Here is a 14,662-nt window from a genome sequence, read left to right as displayed (position 1 = left end):
CTTCACCACTATTTTATTCTCAAGATATTTTAGGTAGCATTTTTTTTAGATCAGTACATATGCTTTTTGTGTGTGCTATTACTAGGGCTTGAACTCAAGGTCTGAGTAATATCTCTATTTTTTTTTAAAGGCTAGTGCTCTACCATCTGAGCCACAGTTCTACTTCAGGCTTTTGGCTAATCGGAAAAAAGAGTTTCACCAACTTTTCTGCTGAGGCCGGCTTTGAACCGTGATCCTTAGGCCTCATTCTCCTGAGTAGCTATGATTATAGGCATGAGTCACTACTAGCTGTATGCTTTTTTTTTCATTTAACAAAGCAGTTTATGAAGACAATATATCTTGATCAATCACCCATTTCAACATTCTCACCTATCCCTTCCCTCACTCTTCATAGTTTTGTCAGATATACATTGGATTCTTGACTGCATTTCCCATCTCTTCTCTTTATTCATCTACCTCTTTCCCTTTGACCACATCCCACCCATTTTATTATTTTTTTTCTTTTGTAGTACTAAGGTTTAAACTCAGAGTCTTGCACTTGAAAGCCAGTGCTTTGCCACTCCATGCCCTTAGTTCTTTTTGGTTCAGGTACTTTTCTGATAGGGTCCTGTATTTTGCCTGGGCAGGACTTGGGCTGTAATTCTTCTATCTATACCAACTATATTGCTGGAAGTATAGGCATGTAACACATACGCAGCTAACTCTTCATAGTGTTCACATAGTGTTTTCTTGAATGAATGAAATATTCTTTCATTTATTCATTCAACAAATATTAAGATCCTGTTCTGGGTCCTAAAAATGAAGTAATGAATGACCAATGGTGCCTTTCACTCGAGGAGATTACACATTAGTTGAGAGTTACATGAGGACTAGGAGATATAAAACTAAGCAAAGGAATGGATAAACAGGATTTATGTCAGAGGTGGGTGATATGGACAGAATACTCAAAGAAGACTATTTTGGAATTTGTAGGCTATTTATGAATTTGGCCATTAAGACCCTTGTTCTAATGAATATCCTTTATCATATAGCCTTATAAGTTTATGTCATTTTCTTTGCTGTACAGAGTACTAAATATGGTATTATTTCTCAGCTTCCTTTGATGATGATTTCTCCACCTCTTTGATGTAATATCTCAGTGCTCTTCCCCCTTGACCCTTCTTAACAAAGTATTCACTTTTAGATGTTTTAAGGCTCAGCCAATCTGGAATCAGACTTCATAATGGAGAACACAGCGGGCCATTATCAAATGCATGATTGACAGGGTTAATGGATTGACAGGGTCATGGATTAAGGGACCAGTGGTTCTGATAGGGGCCTTCAGGGCCACACCACAATTTTAATAATAGATATTAGAAACAATATAATTTTCCCATGATCACATGACTACTTAGAACTAGTACTTAGTGCTAGTACATGCCTTCTGCCTCCTGGCCCAGCATGTTCTTCATTTCTTCATGCTAAGAGCTGTTGATACCAGAGAAAATTGAACTTAAGCAAAGCCAATAGGTTTTTTTTTAACAGCAAAATAGAGACTCCTAAACAGTAGTTCTTGGCCTTGGCTGTATGCTAGAATCATCTAAAGTGTTTGAAACATCCCAGAACCCAGAGCTTATTTAATCAATGTCTCAAGACCCTATCTGTTTATAAAAGCACTGAAAGCCGGTCACTGGTGGCTCACACCTGTATTCCTAGCTACTCAGGAGGCAGATCATGCTTTGAAATCAGCCCAGGCAGCAAAGTCCAAGAGACCCTTGTCTCCGATAAACTACTCAGAAAAGGCCAGAAGTAGTGCTGTGTCTCAAGTGGTAGAGCACTAGCCTTGAGCAAAAGAAGCTCAGGGTCAGTGCCCAGGCCCTGAGTTCCTTTTTTTGCCTCAGAACCAGCAAAATAATAAAAGCACCAAGGTGATATGCTTGTGGCCAGTGTTCATACCACCAAATCACAGAGTTTTCCTTTTTCCTCCCTAGGCATTTAATCTTAGCCCAGCTGATCCAGATGGCAAATCAGATCCTTACATTGTGCTCCGACTTGGCAAAACTGAAATCAAAGACCGGGACAAATACATCCCCAAACAACTGAATCCAGTATTCGGAAGGTCAGAGGCTAGCCATCATGGCTGGGTTGTACTGTACTTTCAGAAGTTGCAGCTGCTGTGTTTCTTGGGGGCTTGGTGTGTGTGTGTGTATGTGTGTGTGTGTGTGTGTGTGTGTGTGTGTGTGTGTGTGTGTGTGTGTGGTGTATAGTATGTATGTAGTATGTAGCAAGACTCTGGATAATAGCCAACCAACTTCCCATTCATGGACACAGATAGAATGTTTCCTAGGGTCTCCGAAGGAATATAGTGAATAAGATCATCTTTTAGTAATCACTTCTCAGATCTTAAAGTTAAGAGGCACCCTGAAGGGTCATCAGCTTATCATCTTTCTGCTTTTGAGAAAAAGAGATCTCTCTTTTACAAGCAGGGTAATCCAAGTCCTGAGCATTCAAGTATCATTCAGGTTTACAGAGCTCAGAATAGGAAAAGGGACCTGGTACTTGTTCTTTTGTCTACTATTTGAGAGACATTTTTCATTGTATCATTTTACTGCTTTGCTGCTATTGTTGTTGCTCTGAAATTCAGTACCTCACACTCTCACTTGGCTTTTTTGCTCAAGATTGACACTCAGTCATTGGAGTCACACCTCCACTTCTGGCTTTTTGGTGGTTAATTGAGATAAGATTTTCTTGGATTTATCTGTCTACTTGGGCTGGCTTTGAACTACCATCCTCTGATCTCAGGCTCCTGAGTACTGAGGATTATTGGTGTGAGTCACCAGACACCTGCATTACTGCTTATTTAAGGTTATCTCGGAGATTTAAAAAAACTTAAACTATGTTCCCCAAATGTGTTTTGCCTTTCTGCAAAGTGGTAAAACCCACTGCATTGAATATGTGAAGATGGAACTAGGAATCTAGGAATCCTCTTAGTTCATGGAGCACTACCATCCTCTGTTGGCCTAGTAGAATGTCACACCCTGGTGTTGGCTGCTTTGTGTCAAAGGCACCTTGATGTCATTGACTTTGGCATCAAAATAGCTTATATGTCGCCACATAGAAGTTATGTGGCACTTGCGTGTACTCTGTGTGGCCCTGTGCTGCTGACTTCACCTCTCTCTTCTTAGTTTTCTTCATCCATAAAGAAGTAGCAACACCTGATCCTCAGGCTCCCTTGGGGGAATATGTGAATGACTGTCTAGCACAGTGAATATTAAACCCACCCTGGCTCATTTTCCTCTTCTTCGTGATAATTTCAGCAATGCCTGTACATATTAAGTATTTCTCTCTTAGAAGTGGGGAATGAACGCTCCATCAGCCTTGTTTAAATCCACTTCCACATTTATAATCACTTTAGACCTTCTTTACATCTGATCGGGCTCTTGGATTTTATTACTCCCAATGAAATGTGGCAATAAATGATCTTGCCTGTCCAGATTATTGCAGACGATTAAAATGAGAATGTTGGGAAAAACTTGCCCTTGCCTTCCTGATCAGACCTGACTGTACCCTACTTGCCATTTATGTAACCAGTGTTTTCTTGGCAGTCCCAATGTATTAGCTGCTTATACCCCAGCATGATTGGCTGGACTTATTAGTCCAATTATAAAGCCAGGGTCCACAGAACCAGAATGATGAACTGTTTCCCCTGCTTCTTCCAGAGTCCATTCAGGTGTCCAGGTACAGGTGTTTGGTTGGACCTGCCTTTGTTATTCAGAAGCAAGAGCTGCCAGCTCAAGAGCATTGCATTCCAGCAGAGAGAGCGGCAGATGTTGGGGCCTGACCTAGGGTCTGGGGATCCCTCCTTACATCCTTCCTGCTGCTCAGTGACACCGATGTGAGAGTACCTAGCCATTGAGGCCCTGGCTCTGTGCCCTGCCTTACCTTCTCCTCCACAGCCTCTGATGTGAATCTGATATATTCACGTGCTCATGGGCTACACTCTCCAAAGGGGCTTGTTCTAGCCTGCTCAAGGCCACATTCCCAGTACTCAGGACAGGGCCCAGCCCCCCATAAGTACTCAATAAGTATTTATACAATGAAGGAATTATTCGATGGGTGGATGGATGAGTGAGTGAGTGGATGAGAAAAAGAGCAGAGAAAACCTTAGCCACTTACTAGTGGGATTTGGTGGGACCTACCACTCTGCACTGTCCAGAGGTTGCACATGTCCATGGAGTTTGACAGGGCCTCTTAGCTCTCATATTTTCCCAAGATAGTCTGCCTTGCCTTGCCAGTTATCCATAAGCAAAAATAATGAGATCCCAAGTTGGGGGTCTGTGCCTTGCTAGAACAGCTCCCTGACTCCTCATATCCATTTCTGCCCGCAGCCTTTGCCCTGGCTCTGCTTTCACAGGGCCTGCCTTTTTCTGCATGATGAGAACCCATCATGAGTCAAGTATTCTGCCAGTCTGTCATTCTAGGACTCTGGTGAATAGGGAAAGGAAATAAGACAAAGAGAAGATGAGGACAGTGTACCCAGCCCTGTGGAAATGCTGGGAGGTGTCAGGGAGTGGTAGCATATGCCTTCAATCTCAGTATTTGGGAGGCTAAAACAGCAAAGCCATGAGTTTGGGAGCACCCTGGGCTACCTAGTAAGATGTGGGAGGGCAAATTAGAAGTCCATAGATCCCACTCGAAGCGCCTTCTTCTTCACCCTTTATTCCCTTCTCCCTGGCAAGTGTGCGCTCCGAACACCTCCCACATGGTGTTAGCCGAGCAACTGCCATCTCTTTGACCACTTTTTAAAAATCTGTCTTACCAAACACCAACTCATGCTAAAATCTTCAGGACCTCACTCAGAGTGGATCTGTAATGAATGTCAAATGATGGAATGGACAGACAGAGGATCAATGGGAAGCTTTGCTCTGCAGGAGGCTCTGAAGGCTTTTCCCATTTCAGTTTTTGATCATTCATTCCATGGCACATTATCCCCCTCAACTCAGCCTTGCCGCTAATGAAATCACTGGCACACAAGCTGCCAGAAGTCGGAAGCTGAAGTCTCTTGATAGCTGGGAGTCTTACCGTGGTGAATGATTTGGGTAACTCTTTGAATGACAGCTCCAGTTACAATTCAAGCAAGGTTAATCAATGAGCACTTCCTGGGAAGCTGAACTGGAACAATCTAGTTCTCTGTTAGTGGTTGCCAGGAGCAGTTAAACTGTTATTTTTTTAACTTAAATTTTTTTTTTTATTGTAAAGATACTCTACAGAGGGGTAATAGTTACATGAGTAAGGTAATGAATACATTTCCTGTCGAGCATTGTTACCTCCTCCTTTGTTTTTCCCCTACCATCCCTTCCCCTTCCCACCTCCCCAACTCCTCCATCTCTCCCCCCTCCAAGTTATAAAGTTGATTTTCAACATTAGTGTCTTGTACATCTCATTGTTACAATGGGTCAACCTGTATCTTTGTTTCAGCATTTTGTTATTTCCCTTCCCCTCCCCAAATTAGAAAAAATGTATATACAAAATGCAGGGCCTTGGAATCAAATACAATGAAAACATGGGGAAAGAACATACAAAAGAAACAAAAAAATCACATTGTACATTATAAGTACATTAAAAACAATGGCAACAAAAGTGCTCCTATCTTGGGGTTCATGTTGCTTAACATCATCTTATATGGTCATATGTACCTAGCTTTTGACCTTTTCTGCTTGTCCTGGATATATACTAGTTACTGCAAATAAGGGAAATGATGGTACCTATGTTTCTTTGGGACTGGCTTACTTCACTTAATATAGTTTTTTCCAAGTCTTTCTATTTTTTAACAAATGGGCGATGTCATTCTTTTTGATGAAGGCATAGAATATATATATATATATATATATATATATATATATATATATATATATATATCACATTTTTCTTGATCCATTCAGCTACCGAGGGGCATTTGGGTTGGTTCCATACTTAGCTGTAGTGAATAATGCTGCAATAAACATAGTTGTGCTGGTAGCTTTAGTATGGTCTTGTTTGTGATCATTTGGGTAAAAACCCAAAAGTGGGATTGCTGGTTTCAGTTAAACGGTTATTAAATCCTTCCTTAATGGCATCCGTGGTGACAGCAAAGCTCAGAGATAGATGTGGGAAGCTTCTTTGTGAGATATTTTTCCCAATTACAATTTCTGCTTACATAATTCAACTCTTGGAGTCTAGGAAGACAGCACTATGTCTTCAGCTAGCACACACAGTGACTTCTTTCCTAGACAGCCACATTCCTTGCCTGGAAGAGCCATCATCACTGGGGCTGAACCTCATTTCTGCTTTTTTCTTTCTGGTCAGATTTAAATGGCTCCTGGTCAAGCTGAGGCCAGAGACGCATCAGTATTAAATGGATCTGACTCTGAAGATAGCAGTCCATATGGCATGCAGACATGCATGGAAATAAAGGCTCCCTCACACTTTCCTTTCTCTCTCTGTCACTTGATATTACCCCAGCCCACCAAGTCTGAGAGGCCAGAGGCTGCCACTGCTACAGATTCACTGATATGCTTTCAATTATATTTTTTGGAAGACATTTCCCTAAAAGTACAAGGTTTTACTTAATTTTAATTCTTCAATGTGTATTCCAGTGCAGAAACTCTATAGCATGGATTTTCCTCTATCCCAGGAAACCCAACAGTATTGCTGTTTCTTTCACAACTTTGCACTAGTGTGTAATTAGGACTTAGAATATAGTTTGCCTCCAAAATTGGACTGATTTATGGTCCTATGCCAGTCATTAATTTCTGAGATCCCTTGGAGTTCAAGGAAGCAGCCATGAAGTATATATACTCCACATCCAGGCCAAGTTCAAGATGTAGCAAAGCAGAGATCTAAAGAACAGGTCTCTCCTCTTAAGAGGCTCAGTCTTGCATAGAGACAGCCTTCGAGGCCTGCAGTTCTTTGTTTATATGAATTTTTCATCATCAACAGGGTTTTCTTCCTTTCAAAATCTAGTATAGGAACTCAACATGGTAACTCATGCTTAGAATTCTAGGCCTCAGTAATCTGAAGCAGGAGCATTGTAAGCTAAAGTTCACTGGAGCTACATAGGCAGACCTTGTCTTAAAATAAATAAGCAAAAAACATTAAGACAAAAATGACAGCAAACAAATTAAGTCAGGCCTTAAAAGAAAACAAAGTTAACAAAATAAAATGACATGTATGTAAAAGGGAGTCCATGTGGGGGAGGGCAACCTGTGGAGGGGGAAGGAGAGGGTAGAGAGGAAGGAGAACACCACCAAAGGTCATATGAAATAGAATAATGAAACCCATTTAAAATTGTACTTAAAAAGGAGTGGGAAGGCTAGGAAGGTGGCTCAGGGGTAGAGCGCTTGCCTCGCATGCATGAGGCCCTGGGTTCAATTCCTCAACACCACATAAGCAGAATAAAGGTGGAAGTGGCGTTGTAGCTCAAGTGGTAGAGTGCTAGCCTTGAGCTGAAGAGCTGAGGGACAGTGCCCAGGCCCAGAGTTCAGGCCCCACGACTGACAAAAAAAAAAAAAAGGAGTAGGAGACAGGTGCCAGTGGCTCATGTCTGTAATCTGAGCTACTCAGGAGGCTGAGATCTGTAAGACTCTTATCTCTAATAAAAACTACCAAAAATCCAGAGGTAGAACTGTGGTCCAAGTGGTAAAGTGCTGCTTTGACCAAAAAAACCTCAGTAACAGCACTCAAACCCTAAGTTCAAGCCCCAGGATGGGCATAAAAAAGGAAAACAAAAAAGGAGTGCAGAGCCAGGAACGGATGGCTCATCCTTATAATCCTATTCAGTTTGAAGCCGGCTGAGGCAGAAAAGTTTGTGAGCACAAAGCAGAGCTGGAGGTATGGCATAAGTGGTAGAGTGACAGACTTGAGGAGGAAAGGTCAAGTGAGAGTGACAGGTCTTTAGTTCACACCCCAATATTGACACCAAAGAAAGGGGCAAGAAGGGTGCTAAGAAAATAATATGTCTGTGATCCTACACACCTATGGCCACCTAATCTTTGATAAGGGAGCCAGAATTATCAGATGGAAGAAAGACAGTCTCTTCAACAAGTGGTTCTGGCAGGATTGTCTACACACATGTAGAAAATTGAAGTTAGATCCTTATATATTACCCTGCACCAAAATCAACTTCAAATGATCAAAGACCTTGAGGTAAAAGCAGAGACCCTGAAAATATTACAGGAAGGGATAGGGGATACACTAGGGCTCCTTGGAATAGGTCAAAACTTCCTAAATATCCAGAAATCAACAAATCAAAGAAAGGCTGAATAAATGGAATTGCATTAAACTGTAGAGCTTTTGCATGGCAAAGGACATAGCTAGCAAGATAGCTAGAAGGCCCACAGATTGGGAGAAGATCTTCACTAGTTATACAACAGACAAAGGTCTCATATCAAAAATAGACCTAGAGCTCAAAAAGTTAACCCCTCCCCCTGGTAACAAATCCCCAGAGAACAATCACGCCATTAATAAATGGGTTAAAGAATTAAAAAGAGAATACTCTGGAGAAGAAATAAGAATGGCCAATAGACACATGAAGAAATGCTCAGTGTAGTTGGCAGTTGCTCACACCTGTAATCCTAGCTACTCAGGAGGCTGAGATCTGCCCAGGCAGAAAAGTCCATGAGACTCTTATCTCCAGTAAACTACTAGAAAACCAGAAGTGGCGCTGTAGCTCAAGTGGTAGAGCGTTCACTTTGAGCTGAAGAGTGCAGGGACAGCAAGCACCAAGCCCAAAGTTCAAGCCCAACAACTGTCAAAAAAAAAAAGAGGAAAGTAAAAGAAATACAAATCAAAACCACACTGAGATTCCATCTCACCTCAGTTAGAATGGCCATTATCAAGAAAACAAATAATAACAGATGCTGGCGGGGATGTGGCCAAAAGGGAACACTACTACACTGTTGGTGGGAATGTAAGCTGGTTCAACCACTCTGGAAGGCAGTATGGAGGTTCCTCAAAAGACTAAACTTAGAACTCCCCTATGACCCATCAATCCTACACCTGGGCATTTACCCAAATGATCACAAGAAAACCACACTAAAGCTACCAGCACAACTATGTTCATTGCAGCATTATTTACCATAGCTAAGATATAGAACAAACCCAGATGCCCCTCAATAGATGAATGGATCAAGAAAATGTGGTATATTACACAATTGAATTTTATGCTTCTATCAGAAAGAATGACATTGGCCCTTTCATAAGGAAATGGAAAGAATTGGAAAAAATCATATTAAGTGAAGTAAGCTAAACCCAAAGAAACATAGGCTCTATGGTTTCCCTCATTTGTAATAATTAGTATATGCCCAGGTTAGTCCTGACAGAGAATCAATAGCTCAAGAGCTATGTACATATGACCATACAAAATGGTGCTAATTGAAATGAACTCCAAGACATGGAAACAACAGGTCTTTTTTTTTTTAGTTGTCAGTCTTGATGTCTCCAATGTACTGTCTCTAGTTCTTTCTTCTTATTTTATTTCATTTTTCTTTTTCCATTGTTTTATCCCTGGCAATGTCTGTCCTTGTTTCAGGAACTCTCCATCTTGTATGTGCATTTATCTGATTAGGGGAAGGGAAGGGAAAATAACAAAAGGCTGAAGGAAGTACAAAAGATGACCCATTGCAACAATGATACTCACAGGACACTTCGTTGGAAATGAACTTTACAACTTCATGGTGGGGAGGAGTAGGGGAAGAGAAGGGATAGTGGGAGAACAACAATGGAATGGGTAACAATGCTCAATGAGAGATGTACCTTACTTACATAAATGTAACCCCTCTGTACAGCATCTTTAAAATAAAATAAAATTTTAAAAAAGAAAACATGATAATTAAGTTTGAAAACCAAAATAAATGTTACTTCATTCTAAAAAAAAAAAGAAAAAGAAAATAATATGTCTGGTATTCCTTGATAAAGTAATGGAGGGAACAACAATACATTAATGCTTAAATGACTTAACTGCTTGGAACTGAAATGTGTTTCCCATAAGCAATATTTCATTTAACCACTGTGCTCTATCAGAGAGAAGACCTATTTATCCACATCTTCACATGAGAAGGGCAAAAGAGATTCAATAACTTACCCCAAATTTTATAACCAGGAAGTTGTATCTTCAAAACCAAGAATGGTTCTGTTTCAAGCTAAAATCCCTGGTTCAAACACTTAAGACATGGCCTTTGAAAAAAGGGAAAGTATTGGTATTTGAAATTGAGAAAGGAATTAGAAGTTGATCACACCTCAATGAAAACTTGAACTTAACAAATATCTGTTAAGTGTTAACTGAATTACTGAACCATTAATGGGTTTCTATGAATGGTGGGCTAGCTAAAAGCAAAGTTGGAGGGAAAAAAAATTCCCTGTGTTGTCAGACATTGTTGACACCCAAAGCCTCTGCTTCGATGCAGGTCATTTGAGATCCAGGCCACATTCCCTAAGGAGTCACTGCTCTCCATCCTGATCTATGACCATGACATGATCGGGACAGATGACCTCATCGGTGAGACCAAGATTGACCTGGAGAACCGCTTCTACAGCAAACACCGAGCCACCTGTGGCTTGCCGAGTCAATATGAAATGTAAGGCCTTTCTCTGGTGCTCAAGAAGCATGGTACCCACAGATTGACATGTTGAAGGGAAAATTCTTTGTCTAACTATGTAAAGGTAACTTTTTTCAAAAAAAAAGAAGAGTTCTGTGCTTGGAAAGAAAAGGAAACTCTTTGCAAAGAATTTTCTTACATTAAGTGGCTCATCAGTCCCATCTTACATGTGATATAGATGAAAAGAGAGAAAACAAAACTAAAGTAAACTAAAGCAAAACAAAGCACTGGCCTCAAGTGCATAGGTAGGCAAGCGAATCTGAGGGAAACGGCATGGATCAAACTTGCTGAGGGCTTTCAACGGGGTTAGCCAGACCTCACCCTATCTGTCCTTCCCCCACTTCCCAGAGAAGGATACAATGCCTGGAGGGACACATCCAAACCCACTGAAATCCTCACCAAGCTCTGCAAAGACAACAAGCTGGATGGACCGTACTTTCACCCTGGGAAAATACAGATCGGGAGCAAGGTCTTTTCTGGAAAAACTGTCTTCACTGAAGAGGACACTGGTAACTTCCTGTCGTATTGTGTAGATGTTGTTCTTCATATGAAAAAGACTGCATCAGCTTGGTTTCTGTGGCTAGGGTCATCTAACTTCAAAAGTGATGCATGCTCATAGAACACCTAGAAAATGATGCAGAAAATGAGAAACACTTAGAATTCTAAAATTCAGATAGTTATGCCTTGTAAATTTCTTTGTAGTCTTGTGTGTGTGTGTGTGTGTGTGTATGTATAAGAATTGTTAACACACCATATATAGTTTTGTACTCTGCTTTTTCTATGACTTGTAAAACATGAGGATTTTACTATGCTCTCTGAAGTATCACAGATAATCCATTTGATGCTTATGCCATTTAATTACATCTTGTTTACTTTTTGTTGTTGCATTTAATACTACAACAAACTTTCCTAACTGGATTTAATTCTTTTGATATCTACAGTATATGTGATAAGGGGAGAATTCTGTCAGAGATGTAAAATAACATGAAAATGAATATTATGTAATATAAATTATTTAGCCCTAACCATATTTACTATAAATGTGACACAAATAACTTTTAACACCAAGAACTAGGCTTTCTATATAAACATCACAGGACAGAATGCTGCATAAATTTCCCAGAGGAAATAGGGATCCATACACTTAGGACTATGAAAAAGATGCATTCGTTATTGATTCAAAACAAGTCTATTTTAACATTAATTTAGTAGTTTTTATTATCTTTAAGTAGTTGTACAGAGAAGTTGCCATTTAACAAAGCAGTTTATGAGTACAATGTATCTTGATTGATGGCACCCCTTTCAATGTTCTCAACCCTTCCCTGGATTTTCTTAATTTTGCAGGGTATACACTGAATTCTAAACTGCATTCTTCCCCCTTCTCCTCTTCATTTCTCTACCCCTTGCCCCTGACCCCACCCCACCCCTTTTGAGTCCCCACGTATTCATGTTTTATTTTGTTGAACTTTGACTTTGCTTTTCTAAGGAATCATACTGAGTTCTCTCTTGAATATTTCATATTACAGTTAAAACATTTGTATACACTTGCATACCACCCAGTGCATTTACTTATAAATTTATAAGCTAAGTCTAGCTTTCATAAATAAGGGAACACATGCATCCTTTTATTGTCACATTCTAGTATTAGTGCTTTTGTAAAGAGCCCAATTAAGGACACAGACAGGATGCTGGGATGCTACCTTGACTCTCATCATTTTGATTCCCAAACTTCATAGCTTATTATGTTTACAAGAACCTATTGAAGATTCTTGCCTGGAGATGTTGATGCTTAGGCAGATTATTGATGAATTTCTGGAGAAAAATATACTGTTAATCTAATTTTATTCTTCAGTAAACAGTTTACCTTTCATAATTAAACAATTACTTTTTTATCCCCGATACTAATTTGAAATTGTGTTTAAGGTCAGTTCCTGACTGATTACATTTTACAACAAGGATTTTGCTCATTAATTACTTGTTTCACTTTTCCAATTTTCACTGGTTGTTATTGTCACCAGGAGATTTCTTCTGTGGCCCTTTGTTTTTGTAAAGTCAAGTTCAGTTTTCCTCTATCAAATCTCATCATTCCATAACTTGTTATGCTATCATTTTAATTATCATTTATTGTCTTATCATTTCTTTCTAATTTTTAAAATTATCTTTAAGTAGTTGTACAAAGAAGTTGCCATTCAACAAAGCAGTTCACGAATGCAGTGTATCTTGACAAAAGTCACCCCTTTCCACACTCTCACCCACCCTTCCAACCCACCCTTCCCTCACTTTTTATAATTCTGTAGCACGTGTGTTGATGTTTTTTGCTGTTTCACAAAGCAGTTTATTTATGCAGAGCATCATCATCCCATCAACATTCTCACAACCCTTTGACCCACCCCTTTCCTTAGTTTTCTTAACATCATGGTATATACTACTCCCGCTCCTGCAGGTAACCATTTCCCAGTACTTATTTTGTTGCACTTTGACTTAGGCTTTCTACAAAATGGCACTCTCTGAGCTCTCCATAAAGGCTATTACATGTCAGTTAAGTCATTTGTAACCCTTTGCTCATCACCCAGTGTGTTGACTTATAGATTTTTAGGCATATTTTAGCTACCACAAATGAGAGAAACCATGCAACTTTATTTAATATAATTTTTCCCAGTCTTTTTAGTTCCTTACAAATGGTACAATGCCATTCTTTCTAATGGATAAGCAAAATTCCATTGTGTATGTATCATTCTAAATTTTGTCTAGAACATTTTCTTTCAATATTTTTGTCTTGAGTGATCTTTCCACATACTTTAAAAAAAATCATGAATTACCTTCATAGGCATAATGAGGAGCCAGAATACCTTACTTATGGACAGGTATTAGTAGGAATCAATAAGGAGAGACAAAGGACATCCATTGTGTCCCTTCCTAGCGTAAGGCCACCATGATTTCCAGATCTTCATACTGCAGTGTTAGCAAATAGTTTTACATCTCCAAAAATACAGCTTCTCTAGTGTCTGAAATCCAGCTTATAGGCTCTGCAGAATCTAAATTAGCATGTGTGAATGGAGTCTTCATTTCAGATCCCAACTGCTCTTTATGCTTTCTTATGAACCTCTCCCATTCCCCTCTCTAAACTTTTGATCTCTCTCCTTCCCATCAGTCTACCTTCATCTCTTTCCATTTTCTGTTCCCTTCTTCTCTTTTGTGAAGAGCAAATGCTTTATTTTTAAAGTTAGCTATAAGCAGTGTACAAAGGGGTTTCGAGTCAACATGTCAATGTCTGGGTTCAGTGCATCTTGATCAGCGTCACCCCTTCCATCATTCCTCCCCCTCATCATCCCAACTCCACTCCTCTTCAAGTTACCACGTTCTGTTTCGCATACATACATACGTACATTGCATTTTATGACTGTATTCCCCCAACATTCCTTTCTCCACGTATTTCTGTCCCCTCCTCTTGATGCTCAACTACACACGCACACACACACACACACACACACACACACACACACACACACACGTTTCAAAGTACTGATATTCACTTTACTAACCTGACAGTTCATTGTTCAAAAATATTATGCCATGAAAATCCAAGTTTGACTATGTATTTATGCATACAACCCTGTACATGACTCATATATGTTTGTATTTTAGATCACATTTTAGTTCCATATATAAGGGGGAAAAACATGCATCCATTGTCTCTGAGCCTGACTAACTTAACAAAACCCTCCCTGGGCTGGGAAGATTGCTCAGTGGAAGAGTGCTTGCCTTGCATGCCTGAGGCCCTGGGTTTGATTCCTCAGCACCACATAAGCAAAAAGAAAAAAAGCCGGAAGTGGCTCTGTGGTTCAAGTGGTAGAGCACTAGCTTTGAGCTGAAGAGCTGAAGGACAATGCCCAGGCCCAGAGTTCAGGCCCCACAACTGGACCAAAAAAAAAAACCCTCCTTCTCTTTTGCTCTCTTTTCTCTTCCTCTGTTTCTCAAAAGCAAACATTAATGCACCTGTAAGGGTAGTGTTAGAAATGTACCTCTAGGATTGAAGGCATGGCTCAAGT

General features: G+C 40.0%; 1 protein-coding gene across 1 annotated transcript in view; it reads left to right on the top strand.

The window, feature by feature from the left end:
* Fer1l6 (fer-1-like family member 6) overlaps positions 1-14,662 on the top strand; it is a 119,638-nt gene that overhangs the window by 83,261 nt on the left and 21,715 nt on the right. The window contains exons 31-33 of the mRNA XM_013032223.1: positions 1,971-2,098; positions 10,422-10,592; positions 10,962-11,122. Coding sequence (XP_012887677.1) covers positions 1,971-2,098; positions 10,422-10,592; positions 10,962-11,122 — 460 coding nt within the window. The remainder of the gene's footprint in view (positions 1-1,970; positions 2,099-10,421; positions 10,593-10,961; positions 11,123-14,662) is intronic.

Source organism: Dipodomys ordii, unplaced genomic scaffold, assembly GCF_000151885.1.
Source record: "Dipodomys ordii isolate 6190 unplaced genomic scaffold, Dord_2.0 Scaffold151, whole genome shotgun sequence".
Taxonomy (NCBI): domain Eukaryota; kingdom Metazoa; phylum Chordata; class Mammalia; order Rodentia; family Heteromyidae; genus Dipodomys; species Dipodomys ordii.
Note: the sequence above shows the minus strand (reverse complement) of the source record. Positions and strands in the feature narration are given on the sequence as shown.